The following is a 20,983-nucleotide window of genomic DNA, read 5'->3' as shown; positions in this document are numbered from 1 at the left end:
TTGGTGGGGGCAATTTTCGTGTATTGAATCTCACCACACATTTATGAGTTTGATATAATTATTGCTCCAATTTATATATAAGGAAACTAATGCAGACATTTAAGCAAATTTGCCCAAGTTCTCACAGCTAGAAAGTGGCAGGAGTAGGATACAAACATATGTACTCTGGCTCCAGGTTCTGTGGCATTACCCACTATATTGTATCACCTTCCTTATAGACTTGATGACTGTAATTTCCCCCTTAGCAATGTACTAGGAAGGGCAGGCAACCACTGTACCAAACAACCTAAAATTTACAAAAGAAGAATTTAAATGTTGTTCCTTTGTGTTCCACTGCAAAGTGGGTTGGTGAGGGCTCCATATGGTCACTTGAAAACCCAGAGTTCTTCCATCTTATGGCTTCATCCTTCTATAGGTCCTTGGAGTGGTCTCTGTATAGATGGGGAAACAGAGAGCAGAAAACTGTACAACAGGAGTGTTTTGTGGGCCAAGCCAGCACTTCTGTCTATATTTCACAGTCTCAAATCACTCTTGTGGCCACATTCAACTGTGAGGGATGCTGGGAAATGTAGTCCACCTGCCCAGAAGGGGAAGAATTGAACAATTAACAGTATCTTTCTTTCTTTTTTTTTTTTTCCATGAGTACTCTGAAGAGTTTTCTGTTAATAATGTGGAGATTCCAGGAATATTGCCAAGGGCTGAGCTCACAGATCAACTGATACTTTAGAAGGTTTACCAGTAATTCTATATCTCTGACATGGAACAAGGCCACCAGGGGCCAGGTGTTCAAATAGAAGTATATATGGGCCTATAGTTAACTATCAAAAATTTTAATATCATGTTAATGCTAAGTAGCTCATGTAACATTTTAATAAAAAATAGAAAAAGATTTACTTTCCTAAAGCACTTCATTGCTATGTTTGAGAAAATTTTCTGAGCAAATATACATATGTATAATTAACATGTGAATGGTGCCCTACAAAATTGTGCAATGTACATTCTGCACTACTGTATAAGAAGGGCCTCCCTTTATGCTGGCTGAGGACCCAACCACCTTAGTTCTTACAGTTTAGTCCAGGTTTCCAACTCTTTCTATAATGTGCCCAGAGAGCATAATTGAGTCATAGCTTGATTTTCTTATCTCTCTCTTTTTTTTTGTATTGTTTTTTAGATGGAGTCTCACTTGCTCTGTCACCCAGGCTGGATTAAAGTGGTGTGATCTCAGCTTCAACCTCTGCCTCCCGGGTTCAAGTGATCTTCCTGCCTCAGCCTCCCAAATAGCTGGGATTACAGGCGTGTGCCAGTATGCCTGGCTAATTTTTATACTTTTAGTAGAGACAGGGTTTCACCATGTTGGCCAAGCTGGTCTTGAACTCCTGGGATCAAGTGATCCACCCACCTTGGCCTCCCAAAATTCTGGGATTATAGGCATGAGCCACTGCACCTGGCCTGGATTTTCTTCTGGGTTCCTTCCATTTGTTCCTTGCACTCTAGCATCTCTCTCCATTGCTTGACCTTAGTAGAAAAGTAAGAACTACCTTTTCGACTTCTAGGTCTGATGAGGTTTCTCAACACACATTGTTGCTGAGTCTATAGCACTGTTCTATAGTAAGGTTTCTCAACCTCAACACTATTGACAATTGAGTGGATCATTCTTTGTTGTGGGGCTATCTTGTATATTGTTGGGTGTTTCATAGCATCCCTGGTCTCTACCTATTAGAGTCCAGTAGCAACCCTTCTTACTTGTTGTGACAACCTTCTAAACTTCTTGGGTAAAAACACTCCTCTGATGGGGTGTTGTGTCAGTGCTACTTGGGTTAGAACAGTGGAATCAATTCTTGGTTTGTGCTTTTCTTCATTCCCTATGCTCCCACCTTGGTGTCCAACCCCTGGGAATCACAGGAGCAGACGTGTCACTGCTATTCTGAAAGGAAACTCCAATGACTTCCCATTGCACTTAAGATATACAAGATATCTTTCCAGTGGCCTGTGGGCCTTCTAACCTCCTCTTTGACCTCATCGCTACCACTCCCCCTATATTGCTTGCAATCCAGTTCCTGGTACATCCCATGACCCTTCCTTTCCTAGGGACTTTACATATACTAATCTCCCTTTCTGGAATGATATTCCTGAACCAATTCCTCTTCCCTTAATTTCCTGTTATCTTTCAGTGCTCACAACTTATCACTTACTTAGCAAAACTTCCCCTAACACCATGTTCCTTGTAAGACAAGGTTTGGTCCTCAGTTAATTGCTAACAGAACATTCTGTACATTCTTTTATTAGCTCATATAAAAGTTAAAAATATGTACACTATTAGATAATTAAATAAGTATTTTTTTTCTCACACACTAGAAGGTAGGTTCTACAATGGGAGGACCCATTGGGGTTTCTTTATTCCCTAACATGTGGCAGACCAAATATCAAGGGCCTTTGAGATTTTGAAGGGCCTATTTCATAATTTGAGACCTGAGGAAAACAGATATTGGCCTCTAAAATACGAAAATAAGCTGTAAAATTAAAAGTAATTCATGTGTAATTAAATGTTTACAAAACTTAATGATATTACAATATGGCAATCAAGTGAATGAAACTCTATTCTTAAGTAGATGTATATGAATCAAATCACAAAAGCACACTAAATATTTGATTCATAACAAAATTCAAAATTATAGATTTTATTAAAAATCTTTCAAATATTAATAGCAACAAAGTATATTTAATGTGTGATGAGTATGCATTTTAATATGCTTGACATAATGAGGGTAGGGTGGCAGAGCTCCAAAGTGGAGTGCCCTTGGAGTGTAAAATTGCTAGAAGTTACACCTGTGTGGCTCACCATGGTAGCCACAGCAACTTGTACAATGCCTTCCATTTAATAAATGCTCAATATATATTTATTGAATGAAAGAATGAGCAAATCCAGGAATGTGCTCTACTGCCAGTCCCACTACTCATTTAATGTCTTCATTGTATAGTACGTTTCCTAGCATGCAGATCAGCTGGGAACCTTTTCATCCTCATTTCTGTTGAGATACAGTGCCCTTTGAGAGCAGTCCCACTGACTGAGTTCTTAATTCACTGTGCAAGTGATGCCATGGCAATCTTGAGAGAATGCTTGGGGCCCCATAAGCTTTCTAAAAGCTTTCAGCTCTTCCAATAATTCCATACTGAGAGTCCGAAATTCTCCTCTGCTGTGTCAACACACTCTGATAAAGCTCTGATGTAGCTTTCATTCACGAGCCAGTGTAGGTTGTGTTAATTTTCTGGAATAGTCTCCTGGAACCTGGACATCCTGAGATATAAGTCCCTTGGAATTAGAAGGACACCCCTTATGTTTTAAAAAACTGAAATGAAACCACATCTGGAAGGGTTTCTGGAGGTGTTACAAGAAAGAAAGAATCTCATTATTGGCTGTTCTCAAATATACAAGAAACCCAGAAAATGATGCCCAGCATTACTTTTCTCACCAAGTAATCTTTCCATCCTGACAGTCAGCCTCTGATGGGCAATTGGGAGTTTTCCTCTCCTTTTCCCTCTTTCCTCTGAATTTTTTTTTTTATCCCTGGTCCTTATCTGGAGCCTTTTTGGCAAGCACACTGGGGTCAGGTGGGTAGAGGCTATCTTTCCCAGCTATGTTCTGGAAGGGATCCAATACATCCCTCCAGACAGGGTAAAGTCCTCCACAGGAATAGATTTACATCCTTTGGTTTCTTCAGAGTAGAACAACTATAAGACCAACTTTGGACTTGCTAACATTGACAGTCCCTCGTAACAAGAGTTCAAATGTTAGTTTTAGCAAACGCAAAAATTCCCTTCTCCTACGTTGAAGAGGGTAAAGACTGAATGAGATTAGGGGGACAGAAAGCTCTGCCCTGCTCACTGAATGGCCCTGAAGAATCTAGTTTCGTGACTCTTCTGTATTCCCCATGCTCCTGTTCCCTCAGCTTTCTCTCATCTTACCTTCTGTTTTATTCTAGCCCATTCAACAAGATCCACTCAGTTAACCCATCTTGAGAGTCCAAGGGCATCCCCAAGACCAAGAATGCATGAGAGAATTTACATCACTCTATATATCAGTCCCATAACCATTGAGATAACATTTTGCTTGATTACTTCTAGGCTATGGCAGACAGAGCCTCAGTAATAATACCTTGCAAGTATAACATGTCTGTAATTAGACTGTCCTGTAATTGGGGAGCTGACAACTTAGCCACAGCTTGTCACTAGCCAGTGACACAGCAGGAAACAGGAAGAACCATAGAGAAGGACATCTGTCTGCCGATTGATGGCAAGAATCCCAAGGAAAGCCAGAATGAATAGATAATAATAATAGCAAAACGCCATGGAGAGGAGAATACTACATTTCTTGGTTGGAGACAAAGCTGGTTCCTTGGGAAGAAAGGGATCATGAATCTCCCTCCATCTTCCTGCTCTGAGAGATAACTTATGGGAGGTAGATTTTAGTGTCTTACAAAGCCAGGCACACAGCTAAGGATGGATCTGAAGTTTTGGTAGTGACTGCAGGAAGGGTGAGAGAGAGGTCTCACATCATAGGCAGACTGGACTGATGCCTCACAAAAGAGCCCCGCTGAGTGGTTCTGAGCAGGGGAGGGAGTTTGATTTAATTAAATCAGCATTCTTCCTAGGGTGCTAAGGAACAAGTAGACCAGTCATCCTTGTCATTCCCCTAAACCCGCTGCTTTTACTGAATTCCTTGAAGTCTAATTTGGTTTCTCCCTTCCATTACTATCTCTCATACTCAATAGACAAGCCTAGCCAACCATCCTAATTCCATCATGGCTATTCTGTTTTAGATGCCCCAGCCCTAGTTTGCATCATCGACATACATTCTCTCACCTGGTTGACCACTGAAAAATCCCCTTACTGGTTTCTGCCTCCAGGTTCTCTTCCTCTCCTTTATCTACCCATTGCTCTATTGATAAAGCTCAATTTCCTGTTGTAACTGCCCCTACAAGTCTTTGTTCTGGAGTTGCTAATTGAACCCCATTGCCTACTAAAATGGTAGGTCCATGGTGTGAAATTGAATACCTGATGTCAGAATTCATTTGTCCCTTATATCCTTAGTTTCTCTCCAACTCAAGGAATGTACTCCAATTGAAATACATGTTCATTCCTGTTTTTATCTTCCTGTTTTCATCTTCACAACATTCTCTTTGTCTGGAATGGTCTTTCTTTCTGAATTCCCACCCATCCATTAGGTCTCCTGTATTAGTTCGTTCTCGTGCTGCTATGAAAAAATACCTGAGACTGGGTAATTTATATATATATATATATAAAAGAGGTTTAATTGACTCACAGTTCCACATGACTGGGGAGGCCTCAGAAAACTTGTAATCATGGCAGAAGGGGGAAGCAAACACATCCTTCCTCACAAGACAGCAGGAGAGAGAAGTGCCAAGTAAAGGGGGAAAAACCCTTATAAGACCATCAGATCTCATGAGAACTCACTATTACAAGAACAGCATGGGGTAACTGCTGCCATGATTCAATTACCTCCCACTGGGTCCCTCCCACCACATGTGGGGATTATGAGAATTACAATTCAAGATGAGATTTGGATGGGGACACAGTCAAACCATATCATTCTGCCCCTAGCCTCTCCCAAATCTCATGTCCTCACATTTCAAAACACAATCATGCCTTTCCAACAGTCCCCCAAAGTCTTAGCTCACTCCAGCATTAACCTAAGAATCCAAGTCCAAAATTTCATTTGAGACAAGGCAAGTCCCTTCTACCTATAAGCCTGTAAAATAAAAAACAAGTTAGTTACTTCCTAGATACAATGTGGGTACAGGCATTGGATATATACACTCATTCTAAATGGGAGAAATTGACCAAAACAAAGGGGTTACAGGCACCATGCAAGTCTGAAATCCAATAGAGCAGTCAGTCATTAAACCATAAAGTTCCAAAATGATCTCCTTTGATGCCATGTCTCATATCCAGGTCATGCCAATGCAAGATGTGGGCTCACAAGGCCTTGGGCAGCTCCACCCCTGTGGCTTTGCAGGGCACAGCCCCCTCCCAGCTGTTTCCACAGGTTGGCATTGAGTGTCTGTGGCATTTCCAGGTGCACAGTGCAAACTGTTGGTGGATCTACCATTCTGGGTTCTGGGGGACGGTGGCCCTCTTCTCACAGCTCCAACCCCACATTTCCCTTCCACACAGCTGTAGCAGAGGTTCCCCATGAGGGCTCTGCCCATGAAGCAAGCTTCTGCCTGGACATTCTGGCATTTCCATACATACTCTGAAATCTGGGTAGAAGTTCCCAAACCTCAGTTTTTGACTTCTGTGCACCCACAGGCTCAGCACCATGTGTAACCTGCCAAGGCTTGGGGCTTGCAACCTCTGAAGTAATGACCTGAGCTATACCTTGACCCCTTTTAGCCATGGCTGGAGCCGAAGCAGCTGGGATGCAGGGTGCCATGTCCTGAGGCTGCACAGAGCAGAGGGGCCTGGGACCCTACCCACGAAACCATTTTTCCCTCCTAGGCCTTTGGACCTGTCATGGAAGAAGCTACCATGAAGGTCTCTGACATGCCCTGGAGACAGTTTCCCCATTGTTTTGGTGATTAACATTTGGCTCCTCATTACTTATGTAAATTTCTGCAGTGGACTTGAATTTCTCTGCAGAAAATAGGTTTTGCTTTTTATATCACGTTGTCAGGCTGCAAATTTTCTATCACATTGTCAGGCTACAAATGCTCTGCTTCCCTTTTAAACATAAATTCTAATTCCAAATTATGTGTTTGTGAATGCGTGAAACTGAAAGCTTTTGAGAGCACCCAGGTCACCTCTTGAATTCCTTGCCGCTTAGAAATTTCTTCTGCCAGATACCCTAAATCATCTCTCTCAGTGTCAAAGTTCCACAGATCCCTAGGACAGGGGCAAAATGCTGCCAGTTTCTTTGCTATAGCGTAGCAAGAGTCACCTTTATTCCAGCTCCCAACAAGTTCCTCATCTCCATCAGAGACTACCTCAGCCTGGACTTCATTGTCCATATCACTATCAGCATTTTGGTCAAAGCCATTCAACAAGTTTCTAGGAAGTTCCAAACTTTCCTACATCTTCCTGTCTTCTTGGGAGCCCTCCAAACTGTTCCAATCTCTGCCTGTTACCCAGTTCCAAAGTCCCTTCCACATTTTCGGGTATCTTTATAGCAGCACCCTACTATCTGTGGTACCAATTTACTGTATTAGTCCATTCCCATGCATCTATGAAGAAATACCCACGACTGGGTAATTTATAAAGAAAAGAGATTTAATTGACTCACAATTCTGCATGGTTGGGGAGGCCTCAGGAAACTTACAATCATGGCAGAAGGGGAAGCAAACAATCCCTCTTCACAAGGCAGAGAGAAGTGCCAAGCCAAGGGGGGAAAGCCCCTTATAAGACCATCAGATCTCATGAGAATTCACTATCACGAGAACAGCATGGGGTTAACTGCCCCCATGATTCAGTCACCTCCCACCAGGTCCCTCCCATGACACAGGATTATGAGAACTACAATTCAAGATTAGATTTGGGTGGGAACACATCCAAACTATATCAGCTCTCCTTCTTCGGGAGACTCTCCTGTGTCCCAGCCCCATATAGCTCCCTCCTTTGAACAACCTTCATGGCTACCCATCCTCTTATCTCCACCTCCCACAGTTTGCTGAGGCCGATGGACATTGGGCTGAGTGAGGTAGCTCTGCTATAGTTGAAAGCTTAGTAAATTGGAAATTAGGTTACATGTGTTTGAGGACTTCTACTTCCAGTTTTCTGGCTGTGTGGTCTCTAACAAATCATTTAACTCCCTAGGACCTCAGGATTATTATTTGTAAATTGGAGACAATAATTTCTGCCCCATAGGATTGTTGTAAAGCCTGAGATGACATGTGCAGAAACCTTTCTAAACTTCAAAGCATTATACCAATGTGGGGCATCATAATGATTATCTATCTTATACTCTGTTTACATAGTTGCCTTATTAAATCTCTTTATAGGTCTTTAAGAAATAATTTTATGCCATCCTCCCACAACTAATTGTTAACCCCCTGCATCAATTAGGCATGCATTCAGCTGCAAGTAACAAAATACTTGATTATCTTTGGCTTAAATGGAAAAAGGGAGAGAGGGAGGGAGGGAAGGAGAGAGAGAGAGAGGGAGAGAAGGTGGAGGTGTAAGGGGGTGGGGACAGAGATTTAATTATCTCATAAAATGAAAATTTGAAGGGCCAACATTCTAAGTTGGTTCTATGACTTGACAATATCTTCCAGGACCAGGCCCCTCTGGCCTCTACCCCACTGTTCTCAACATCTTGACTTTTGATTTTCATGCCTGTTGCCTCATGGTTGCAAGATGATAGATATAGCTTAAGGCTTGATGACCTCATTTAGAGACAGGAAGCGGTGAGGAGGGAGAGAACTACTGGATGCTGGATGGGAGGTGGGTTCTCAGGTGGTCTTGAGAAGGAACTTCATTTCCACATGAAAAGAGTAGGCACCAATGTCTGCTACAGCCCTTGAGGACAGGAGTCAGATTTTCATCTTGATTCCCTCTCCACAATGCCTAGTATATATGGTAGATGTTCAATAAATATTAATTGAATGAATTAATAAGTAAAATAATAAATTAATTTATGAATGAGACTTCAAAAACCTGGAATAACTGGTCTCAAGTCTGCCGTTTTTGTACATACATCTTCCTTAAAGTTCACCCTCATAATAGTCTTCAGGACTAGAGCAATTTATCCATCAAGCAGAAGTGCTGTTATTCAACGTGATTTGATTAGTTTTTGTCTAGTCGGGGGGCCAAGGTGAAGGAACATTATGTCAGAAAGACAGCATAAAAGTGATTCTGGATCTGAGAGGTTTAAAATGAGTTTGAAATATTAAAATATGTCTCAGACAAATATGAGGCTTTGTAGGTTTTTTGAATGTTGCATAAGAATTCAAAATATTGTTACAGGGTATGTCACATTAAGAATTCATAGTCTGAAAATTATACACTGGCAGAATCTTTTAAATGACCTCCTCCCTGTGCCTTTCCATACCTCATCAGACAAGAGGAGATTCAGTGGGAAAGCAGTAATTATAATCCTACATTGGCAGACTTTTGGTATGTGCCTGAGCAAAACGGGTGAGAGAGGGTGGGGATAAAGAAAGAAAGGAAGTTAAGTGACCTAATAAGGCCCAGGGGAAGGCCCATATAGCAAACGTGGTTCTTAACCTTGAATAAAGGTCAGCTTCTGAGGGGCTGAGCTAATCATTGTGTATTTTATAGATATACAGTTGACTGGTAAAAGTTTCTGATATTGAATTTGTTCCTGTAGAACCTAGTCTTCTTGATTACAGAATTACCAATGTAGATGGAATCTCAAAATATTATACATCTCTTGGCCCTTAGGAAGATTCACTTGTGTATGTGCATTGCATCAGAAGGGGAAGGAAATGAGAACAAGACATGCACATTTATTTTAACCTATAAAGCTTACAAATGAGGAAGACAACACTAAGAAAAGTTAAATGATTTCTTAAGGGTCACTTATATTTACAGATTTGGGAATGGTACCAAGATATCTTGGTGTCTTTCTGTTGTTCTTTCTTATGCCCCATATGGCATTTTAAATTTTTGAATCTCCTTTAGGACAATCAAATATGAGAGAGAAAAAAACCTGAATTATATTGGTAGAATTTGAGACATTTTTATTCCACAAATCTATATTCAAAATTTCCCCTCATGATACTAGATGAATCCCCAGGAAACAATGCTTCTTGTCATAATCCTCATATTTAGTAAGAATTATTGTCATCACTTAGCTTTTCTGGTCTCACTTTTTGTCATCTCTGAAATGGGATAATAATAACTTTTTTCTCTAACTTACAGGGTTATTTCCAGGTATAAAGGAACAAAAGCATTTAGAAAATGCAAAACTTACAAATGTACAATAATGATTCATCTCTTTATTGAATACTGATGAAAACAATAATATTTAAAACCAACTTCTCTGGCTTTCCAACTCCTAGTCCCTCTCCCAGACTATAGAATATTAAGACATGCACACAAAGTGAAAAGTAACAAAGGAAGGGACAATGGGGGAAGCAGAGAGAGCAGCTAGTAGGCCATTACAATTATCCAGGAAAGAGACAATGGAGGCTTGGATGTAAGTGGTTGTGGTGGAGTTGGGAGGATATATAAATAATGTGGATCTATTTTGGAGGTAGATCTGAATGATTTGATCATCGGTTTTAGGTGAGATTTAGGAGGGAAAAAAAGTTAAAAGTGGCCCCTGGATTTTGGAGCTAAGCAACTAAAAGGATGAAATTGGCATTACCAGAGATGGAAAAGACTGTAGACAGGAGTCTTCTCTATGAGAATTAGTTTTAGGCTATGTTAACTTCAAGGTGCCTGTTAAACACTAGATGGAGATGTTGAGTGGGCGGTCTGGAGTTGAGGGATCTAGACCAGAGATAGAAATGTGGAATTTGTCAGCATATAGATAACATTAAGCATCATAAAACTCAATGTTGTCACCTAGGAAGTAAGCATAGACACTCAAAGAGAAGAAACTCTAGCCGAACCCTGGGACATCCCAATGTTTCAAGGTTGGCAGGATGAGATACAGTGACAGAAGAGTAACAAAAAAGATATTGAGAAGAAGCAAACAGCAAGGAAGTAAGAAAACCAGGAGAGTGTGGAGTCCCCAAAGACATGTGAAGAAAATGTTTCAAGGAAGAGGGAATGGTCAGCTGTGTTGATAAGGACTGAGCAATGGCTGTTGTATTCAGCTACGTGGAGTCCCTAGTTACAATGACAAGAACAGTTTTAATGTAGGGTGATTGTAAGGGTAAAAAGAAAAGCATCATGTTTGAATGCACATAGGAATGGTCCAACAGTTTGATGAAAACAAACAAACAAACACTGATACAGGAAAAAGACAGTAAGTGCTAGATTAAGGGCCTTGAGCAGGCAAGAGAGAGGAGAATCACAGGAGGGTCAGCTTTCAGAGCACTGGAGTTCATTAAAAGGAACAGGAAGAGCCGGGCGCAGTGGCTCATGCCTGTAATCCCAGCACTTTGGGAGGCCGAGGTGGGCAGATCACGAGGTCAGGAGATCGAGACCATCCTGGCTAACACAGTGAAACCCCCATCTCTACTAAAAACACAAAAAATTAGCCAGGCGTGGTGGCGGGCACCTGTAATCCCAGCTCCTTGGGAGGCTGAGGAAGGAGAATGGTGTGAACCCGGGAGGCGGAGCTTGCAGTGAGCTGAGATGGCACCACTGTACTCCAGCCTGGGTGAGAGTGTGAGACTCCGTCTCAAAAAAAAAAAAAAAAGGAACAGGAGGAAAGGCAGAATACTTTAGCCAGATGGAGGTAAAACCCTTCTGGTTTCTAAAAATTTCTTTTCTTTTCTTTTTTAGAGATGAGGTCTCACTATGTTACCCAGGCTGGTCTCAAACTCCTGGTAGCAAGCAATTTTCCCACTTCAGCCTTCCAAAGTGTTGGGATTTCAGGCCTGAGCCACTGCACCCAGCCAAACCCTTCTGGTTTTTGTATGTTCTATATCTAGGGAAGGGAAGCAGGGAACTTCTTTTCTTTTTTCTTTTTCATATAGGGTCTCACTCTGTTCCCCAGGCTGGAGTGCAGTAGCATAATCAGAGCTCAATGCAGCCTCAACGTCCTGGGCTCAAGTGATCCTCCCACCTCAGCCTCCCAAACTGCTGGGACCAAACCAGGGTATTTCGTAAATAATAAAAATAAATGAGTTTTTCCCTTATTCCTCTCTTTCCCCACCTCTTACATCTAACCCATCAACTGTTCCTGTTCAAAACATATCTTAAGCCTGGCTACTTTTCACCACCTCCTTGTCATGTCCTCTCTGAGCTGCTGCCAGCTCTTGTCTGGATTCTTGCAACAGGCTCCTAAATCAGTAATTTCCCTGCCCTCACACTCACTTCCTCAAGAGTGGTCATTCAAAACATAAGTCAGATTTGGCCACTTCCATGCTAAAAATCCTCACATGGCTTCCTATCTCATAATACCAGCCAGACAGCTGACACTGGCCTTCTGTGCCCCATGTGATCTCACCTTTCTTGCCCCTGCAAATTCACTCACTCTCACTTCATTTAATGCATTACTCTTCAGTCACACTGGCTGCCTTCTGATTCTTCAAACATACAATCATTGTTCCTGCCTCAAGGACTCCATCCTTGTTTTATCCTTGCCGTTCCTTTTGCATGGAATGCTCTCCCATATGAATTTTGTGTGGCAGCCTCCATAGCCTCTATGAGATTCTTCATATCTCAGTTTAAATGTCACCTCCTTATGGAAGTCTTCCTGAACCACTGAATAACAAATAGCCACCTAGCCACTCCCTTTCTATCAGAAGAATTTTAATTCTCTGCACATTGCTATCTGCTATTTTCTTGTTGGCTGCAATTTCTGATTTTGTTGTTTATCATCTACCTTCTCTTTATAAGTTCTATGAGAGCAGAAACTTGCCTCGTTGCCTAGTCTACTTCCCAGTGCCTACAATGGTGCCTGGTACATGGGAGACACTCCATAAATATTTGCTGATTGAATGAATACCTTGCTGTTATTTATTTACTTCTGTTTTCAGGACTGAGACCAGATGGTCAAGATGCTACAGTCCAGCTGAGAAATGCTTGGGGCTCTCTCTACTGTAATTTGCAGCAAAAGAACCCTCAGCTGCCAACCTATATAGAACATCTGGCCCAATAGCAGATTCCTAACACCAGCTTTAGATAAGGCCTTAACAATAATGAAGAAGTTCCTCACACTTCCCCCTGATAATCCCCTGGGGCATTAAAGATATTACAGCTTAGGGCTTTAGTAACTGCCCAGGCAACAAAGTGTTTGATTTTTAGGCAAAAGCGCCCACCTCTGATTAATCCAAGCAAATGTTGGGCCTCCTAAATAGTCATTTTATAGGCTGAAACTTTTCCTACTAGTACTGCCAAGGCTGCAGACAGCTGTGGAAATCCTTCTAGAGCTAACATTCATGTGCCTCAACTCATATGTAGCCAATTGTAAACTGGTGCCAACTGCAAGTGCTCATTTTGTGTAAGGTAAAGATGTATTATTTCCATTTTACAGCTGAGGAAACTGAGTCTCAGAGAAGTTATAGGACTTGCTCTGGATCTGGTGACCCTGAATCTTTTATTCATGAGTACTTTCAACAGTGTTTGAAAGTGTCTGGTTTTCAGAAATGACCAAAGGTCACTTGAACCTAAGTGAAGCAAATTAAGTAGATTCTCAAGGTTGGATAATAAAGTTTCCAACTAGTAAATCCCTACAAGATCTAGAAGGAGCCTTAGAGATTATCCAGGTTAATATGAAAACTTCAGAAAACCACATATGTACTCAGGATCCCACTTTTTTTGGCTTTTATTTGTTTTAGGCAGATCTAGTTCATGCTAGACAAACCTATCCTAACCTCTGCAGCACACACCTGGCACAGAGAGGGGACAGAGCTGAGAGACCAACTACTCCAATCTCCGCCCTTCTGCCAAGATGGCTTAAAGATATAAACACTCTGTGTTAGCATGTTTCAAGGGAGCAGCTTTTTCCATTGCTATATTAATGAGAAACAAAGGAGGAGGGGTAGAATCTCTTTGTTTTAGAAAACAATATCAATCCATTAGAAAACATACTAGATAATTACTATATGAGAGATGTGTAAAGACCTGGAGAAGTCAGTCATTTCCCTTGGTAGCTATTATGCTGTGGAGAGATGGCATCTGCACCATTCATAACTGTAGTATACAAATTGGCACAGGGAGAAGGCCAACAGCAAGCTGTTCCAGGTAGACCAGATGTCTCGAAGGGAGGCTGTCTCTCTAGAAGTAAACGCAATGTTTATTTCCTGTCACTTTCACTGTTGAATAATTAGCTATTTGGTATCTGGAATAATTATTGATAAACAGGGTAATCCTTTTAAAAAGAGCATCCTAACTGTTCTGTTCTCAGAAGGAAGAACTTTTTCAAAACACATTCTCCAAAGGCACAGTTTTTATCCCCTTTTCCCAGTCATGAGCTGGTTTTGTGCTGCCAGATGTTGACTCGGAGATGAGGGAACGTGTCAGTGGCCACTCTCTTGGGGGAAAGGTAGAAAAGGTGAAGGGGGAAAATAACTGGAGAATCTAAGAAGGCCTTTGTTGCCATCATTAACAGTCAGTCCAAAGGAGGTTGAAGGATGCCGGGGAAGTAGATGGGTGGGGAGAAAGACGTAAGCCATGAAGTCATACAGAGATCAGTACTCACTGGGGATGCTTGGCCAGCTTTGGTTGGGCTGTGAATCCAGTGGGCATACAATTTGTTCATTTGACAAATATTTCTTAAGTTCCTTCTACATCTGGGGAAGTGGTCTAGGCATTTAGGATCCATCAGTGAAAAACAAAAACAAAACAAAACAAAAATCCCAGCCCTTGCGGAGCTCCAGTGGGAGATTCAGACCAAAAAAAAGAAAAAAGAAATCCTAAAGATAAAAATAAATTATATAGTGTGCTAGTGGGTGATAAGTGCTATGGAAACAAGAAAAGAGAATCAAACAGTTAATAGGCACTTGGAGGCCAGGATGTGAGAGTCTTTTGCAATTTTAAATAGGCTTTTTAGAGGGAGATTTTTGGAAGTGGTATTGGTGCATAGATTTGACAGGGTGGAGAAGTCAGCCATGCAGATATCCCGGGAAAGAGCATTACAGGTTGAGGGAACAACCATTGCAAAGAGCCTAAAGTGGGAAGATTACCTGTAGAGTTTGAAGAACAGCAAGGAGGCCAAAATTTCTGGAGCCCAGTGAGTGTATGTGTGTTTGTGAGTTGGGGGGGGGGGGCTCGGGGTGGGGGATGAGGAGGGACAGATAAAAAGGGGAGAGGGAAGTGGGCAGTAATAGTTGAGGTAAGAAAGATCAAAGGATAAGGGATGTAGGGTCTTGTTGGTCCTAGCAGGAGTGCAACTTTAGCTTGACGAGAATGCAGAGCTTTTGCATAGTTTAGATCAGACAAGTAACATGTGATCTACGTTAAAACACACACACACATTTTTGTCTGGTATGTTGAGAATAGATTATGGCATAAAAATAAAAGATTTCTCTTCTAAACATATTGCCTTACTTATATGACAGGGTTGCTATGAGACTCTAATGCAAAAAAAAATGCTTTAAAAATTATAAAGCATAGTGCAGATCCAAACTATAATTATTTTACCAACAACAGAGTTCAAAAGCCAAGGTCCCTCCTGCCTCTGCTGATCCTTGAGTAGTAACTGCGTTCATGCAATTAAACTAGCGTGTTTAAAAGAAGCTGCAGGAAAATTGATAACTATGTATTCAAAAAAATGTAATTTTATGCCTGAGTTTTAAGTCAGTTAGATTTTGCAGATTGCTATTTATTTTATGTTCAGTTTTTGAAATAAATGCTTAAAAAAAACGCGTTAGTACTAGGCTTGAATACTGAAGACTTTAAATATAACAACAGACCAGGAGAGAAGCAGAAGTGTGAGAACTTTAAACCCATTTCTTACTTAATCCCCTCGGAGAGCTAGACTGGAACACTGGCTGGATCTTCCAACATTTCTGGGGGTGCTCTCTGTTCTTTGCAGTGGCCCTGCTGCCAGGTGAACGCTGCTGGTGGGAGAGCACACACTTAGTGCGGCCAGCTGACCTTCACAGTCTGGGGGGAAATTTTAAAGGATTGTGGACAAGAGGCCTTGACACTCCAAGAGGAAGAAGAAAAAGGGGCCCAATGAAGCCTGAGCCTCCCAGGAGGTAGAACTGAGTTAATGAACAGGGCTGATTATCCAAGGTAATCATGTAAAAGAGAAGGCTAGGAGGAGTTCTAGATGGCTGCAACTTGGAGTTTACTCTGCCTAAGGTGAGTGTTTATGTTTCTGTGGTTTTGCTTCTCAGGCAAGGTTTTGTTAGGTTTTGTTTTGTTTTTTCTTCCTTGTTCCCTTCTCCCACGGCTCAGTTTGCAAAAGCAGCTCGCTCTGCGTGCCAGACCCCATTCTAATCCTTCTCTTCCCTTAGATTCCGAGCCCGGTTAGAATTAGCCTCTGCATCACGGGCTCCTGGGACCCTCCGCTCTATGCTCCTCGAGGAGGGAGCAGCTGTGTTCATCCCCCTACCCGCAAATGCCTCCGGTTCTTATTTGGCCGACACTCCCGCGGTGCTGCTGTCCAAAGACACACCTTCCCAGCCAGCCCAGTGGTCACGTCTCGCCCCAGCGGTTCGGGAGAAGCAGTGGGAACTCTGCGCTCCCCCAATCGAGACCGCTGCGCCGGGCATCTCCCTTCCCTTCCCCTTGACAAACGACCCAGCCTCTATCATCCCTGCTCCTTCCGATCGCTAGTTTTGTTTACGGAGCAAACGGAGGCTTTGGGCAACCTGCGGTTGCACGGTTCTCCTTCGGCTTGGGGAGGGAGGGGTAGCGTTCACAGTTCTCCAGTGTGCCATAGACTGTTAGACCAGATCCTTCAGATCTGGAGGCACACGCAGTGGGTGACAGGAGAGTGCCCCCTCCCCCTGGGCGGGTGGGGGTGGGGAGAGGAGCAGGGACTCGGCTTGGAGAAGGAGGCAGGGAGGCAGCTGCAGTGCTGCGAGGGGTGCGTGCGCGTGTGCCCAGCTCGCCTGCTGTCTCCCGTCTCCCGGCTCCGTCTGCGCTCCTTGGTGCGCGGGGCACGGGGGTCCGAGGGCCGGGAAGCCAGAGCAGCGCCTCTCGCCCGGGCCTCGCTTTCTCTAGACGCCCGGCAGTCCCCGGGGCCAGAGCGCACGGGGCGGGGCGCGAGACCCGGGCCGCGCTCCCCGCCCCCGCCTCTTGCGCCCTGCCTGGCTCCCTCTCCATTGAGTTTTCCTGCCGCGGGTGCTCATCAATGGTCCTGCTCGGGGATGCACACGCAGCTCGCGGCCGGAGGGTGGTAGCAGCCGCCGCCTCCAGGTGCAGGTTCTCTCCGGCCCCCGCCGCCACCCGCTGTCGTCGCGACTGGAGCCCCGGGCGCACTGAGGTCTTGGCCATGGGGCTGCGGAGGCTGCTGTTGTTGCTGGCGTGAGAAGGGGCGACGGAGTTGTCGCGCTCGGGGGTCCCCAGCTGCCTGCATGGATGTCTTCAGCTTTGTGAAGATTGCAAAGCTTTCGAGGTAGGGGCTGCGCGGGTTCCGTTTGCACCCAGGGCCGCTGCCGCGGGCAACTTGGTGCCTTATTTTTCGGGAGGCTGGGTAGAGGCAAAAGCCGGAAAGCGCGACGGGGCTTAAGACTGAAACGAAGTGGCCGGGGGCTGCCACATTCAACTTATTTCTCACTGGCTGCTGAGGCTTGTGTAGCCACGGGTGTAGACCACACACAGAGAGGTACATACATGCCCTCACCAACACACCGATATTCACAACCGTTTGTTTTCCCTAAGGAAAAGCCCCAGTGGTGCTTGGGGTCCCATGTATATAATTCAGGGCTAAGAGAAGGTGGTTGTAATTGCTACTGCTAGGGAAACCCAGAAGTGCTTGGAGCTTGGGTACCTGCCTTCCAAGCTGCAGAGACCAAAAGTGCCGCCTTCCCCCCACTCCTAAATTACACCTCCACACCTCCACAGAGTTAGCGCCTAGGTTGACCAGGTGCTCCCAATGGTAACCTAAATGGTGAGGTCACGGAGATAGAAGAGAAAGACTTTCAGCTTTTTTTTTTTTTTTTTTGTGACTGTATTCTTAAGCCTCGAAAGATTTAGAAATTTTCTTCTAAGTGGCCATGTTGTTAAAACAGTAGCTAAAACTAGATCACCGATTCGGATATTTTTGCGTAGTACTGATAAAGGAGGAACATTTCCATGCTTGGGCGGCCTAGGTGTTGCCTGGCCAGAGCACTCCTCGAGGTCTTCTGCCTGCTTATGCTTCCAAAGTCTTCGTTTGAGCCACAGAGTGAGGTCTGTGCTTCTTGCTATGTGACATTCACTGGGAAGAGCCCGATAGGAGCAGTCTTAGAAAACCATGCCCAACCTTCTCTGCCCCTGGAGCTCTTTACAGCAGCTACCACCAGGACGTAGGAGGTAGACAGTTGGGTTTTTCCAGGATGTAGCTTAAAAACTTACTTGCAATATGGACAGAACAATCCCAGGTTTTCCTTCAGTCCTGAGTGTCAGAGTGAGATGTGTTGATTGCATCAGGCAGGGATGAGCAGCTTCCAATAGTCCGAGGTAGAAATGTATGTTGACTTTGCTTTGTTAAATTACATTTAAACCACTTCAGAAAGGTTATGTTTGGATGTTGCCATTCTGTCCGACATCTACAGTCTTTGTTCTGCCTGCCCATCTCCACCTTCCCTTTCTACTAACATGGGCCAGTCTTCATGCCACTAGCAGATTTCCCCAGGGAGAAAGGCCCAGTGCAACTTACTCTAAGTAGACTGGAGATACACCTTTGATAGGTCAATACCTTTGTCTTAGAGCAGCTCAGGAAGAGGTGTTGTCCTACAGATCAGAAGACTGATGTGTTAAGCAGTGGATGATTGTGGTGTGGCAAATTGTTTGCTTTCAAGCTGATCTCATAGAGGGCCATTGCTTCACACCACTATTCTATTAACTTCCTGCCTGCTTCTGCCTAGGGCTAGTTTCTAAACAGCTGTCAAATAATGAACCATGGTTGGGAAGCAGCTGTGGGCAAGTTTAGAGACTGAGTGGAACCCTCTGTGTGATGGACAGAGCTACTGCTAAAGGGAAAGGGAAGTTCAACCAATAGTATAGTTCAAAGTAACCAGGATACTTTTTGGTGGCCTCAGATGCTAAAAACAGTTTAACAAAACATCTAGAGCCTTGGTTTAGTCCTTAAACTTAGGAACTTTGGAGAGGACAGTGTCATGTGTCAGTGAAAAGATGTTTCATATTCTTTTTACTAAATTCTAGGATGCCTACATGATATTCACAAATCTGAGTTTTTGCAAAACTCAAGCAAGGTTGTGGGGAGAGTGGTATCTTATTTTAAAGAGAGTTTAAAATTTAGTAAATGAGTGTGAGTTTCACTTTCTATCCTTAATGTGATCCAGTAGAGTGTTTATTCTAAAGACAGAAGGTGCAAATGTTCTGAGCTGATGTGCCGATTAAGAAATCTTCCATCCATATAATTCTTCTTTTTCCTTAGTGTGAGCTCAAGGATGGTCCCCAAGCTGAGATAGAAATACCTTTAGAGGGTCATCAGCACGTAAAAACACATGTTTGCAGTTGCTTGTTTCTGCCTTGGGACGAAGAAAGTCTTGTATGCGTTTTAAACACTGTTACAGAAATCAAGTTCTTTTCTCAAAGGTGAAGTATAAAAGTGCTTATACTGCAGGATTTTCCTGATTTCAGAATGGATAATCTCCCTAAAGGATTTAGCTTTGATCAGCATGGTTACTTGAGTGCTTAAAATTCTCTTGGTTTAGAGGCAAACACATGTAGTTACCCTGGGTCCTGGCCTTGCCTTTGGTTCCTACAAACTCGAGTTTCTAAATGTTAATTCAGAAGGCATATCTTGGAAGTGATATTTGCTTAGTGTCCTCTCTGTGAGTACAGACAGTGTAATTACAGAGAATTCCAAGAGAATATTAATCGACACTGGAAGAAATAAACTGCATATTTTGACTTTTTAGAGTGTCTACATTTAACTATTTGTTTCCAGACTCTATGCCCTTTTAATTGTGGGAAAAATCAGAATTCACATTTGCCCCTCAGTAACCCAGTACCATTAAAACAAATTGCTGCCAAGTGTTGGAATTGCTGGCAAGTAGTTGGGACCCTTTACATCATCAGTAAGAGTTATGACCCTTGATTGCATCCTTCGTGGGTGGCACAGTGTGTCATGGTTCTATGTGAAGATGGTTTTTTCCGTTCTTCTAATTTTCTGGTTCTTAAACTGCTTGATAGTTTACATGCAGTTTTACTTCACTGTTTCCTTGGTAACAGTTCTATATCATTTTCCATCCTTGTAGATGAGAGCATTACAGATGATTGCTTTATAAACCGGTAATAGTATAAAAACAGGCATATATTTTTATTGTTACTGCTCTTTGTATTGACTATTTTATTTGTAAAGCAGATGCACTCTTTCAAATGTTTATAGAAGAATGCAGCCCAGTAGAAAAACATATGATTATGCCCCTTTTGCCTGAGGGAGATGATTTGAGATCCAAAACTCATAGGGATGTTATTAAGTTGACTGATATGTTCATAGGTTGAGTCCCTGATTTGACTTCTTTTCTTTAAGCAAAATGGTAGACTTGATGATAATGATTGAGTCCCCACTCTTGATATGATGATTTCTTACAGTAGTAGGTAAATTTGGGGGATGCTTTATTTTGCATTTTCTTGTAGTTGCGTGGGTTATTTTGTGGTATATAGCAGTGACTAATATCTGTCATAATAAAGAATACTAATTTTCTTACAAGTATCTTATATTTGAGGAAAAATATAAAATACATATGTATAGTTTCCTTAGATTTTTATGTCAAATCCATTTAGATACTACTAAACTTCTGTCTTTTACCTTTATCTTATTCAGAATTAAATATTTTCCAGGGAAAAGGGGAAGTTAAAGAAGTAGTGCAAAAGGTCAGGGTTTTCCCGTATCCGCTATTTTTACTGAGTAATTGTATTAATATTGCTGATAATAGTGAGCTCTGGAGGCTAGCAATGAAAAACCCCCAAAGACTCTGGATTTGAATTTTATTAAAAATGCTACTTGCTCATCTTCTGAGTCCTTTCTAAGTTCTGCTGATTTTTGTGGCTGTCAGGAGGTGAAATGATGAACAGTTTCATAACAGAACTAGATTCCTGTTTTAGGAATATTTAACTCTAGTTTCCCAAGGGTTGCTAGTTTGAAGCTGTGAAAGTCTAGTCGCTCACAGTTCTGGGAAGAAGGCGTCTAGGTCAGGCTTTGTTCCATTCCAAGCATCTCTCTCTCTCTCTCTCTCTCTCTCTCTCTCTCTCTCTCTCTCTCTCT

The 20,983-nt window shown here is 42.8% G+C and overlaps 1 protein-coding gene across 3 annotated transcripts in view; it reads left to right on the top strand.

Moving 5' to 3' along the window:
* Positions 1–20,983, top strand: part of FRMPD4 (FERM and PDZ domain containing 4) — an 881,789-nt gene that overhangs the window by 253,419 nt on the left and 607,387 nt on the right. The window contains exon 1 of one of the 3 annotated variants that reach the window (XM_011950878.1): positions 16,605–17,161. The exons of 1 other annotated variant lie outside the window; for it this stretch is intronic. In XM_011950878.1, the coding sequence (XP_011806268.1) occupies positions 17,121–17,161 (41 nt within the window). In that variant the 5' untranslated portion in view covers positions 16,605–17,120. Of the gene's footprint in view, positions 1–16,604; positions 17,162–20,983 lie in introns of those variants that run through there. One more of the 3 variants, XM_011950879.1, reaches the window with a different exon arrangement.

This window comes from Colobus angolensis, unplaced genomic scaffold, assembly GCF_000951035.1.
Source record: "Colobus angolensis palliatus isolate OR3802 unplaced genomic scaffold, Cang.pa_1.0 Scaffold310, whole genome shotgun sequence".
Lineage (NCBI taxonomy): Eukaryota > Metazoa > Chordata > Mammalia > Primates > Cercopithecidae > Colobus > Colobus angolensis.
The sequence above is the reverse complement of the archived record's forward strand: the minus strand, read 5'-3'. Positions and strand labels throughout refer to the sequence as shown.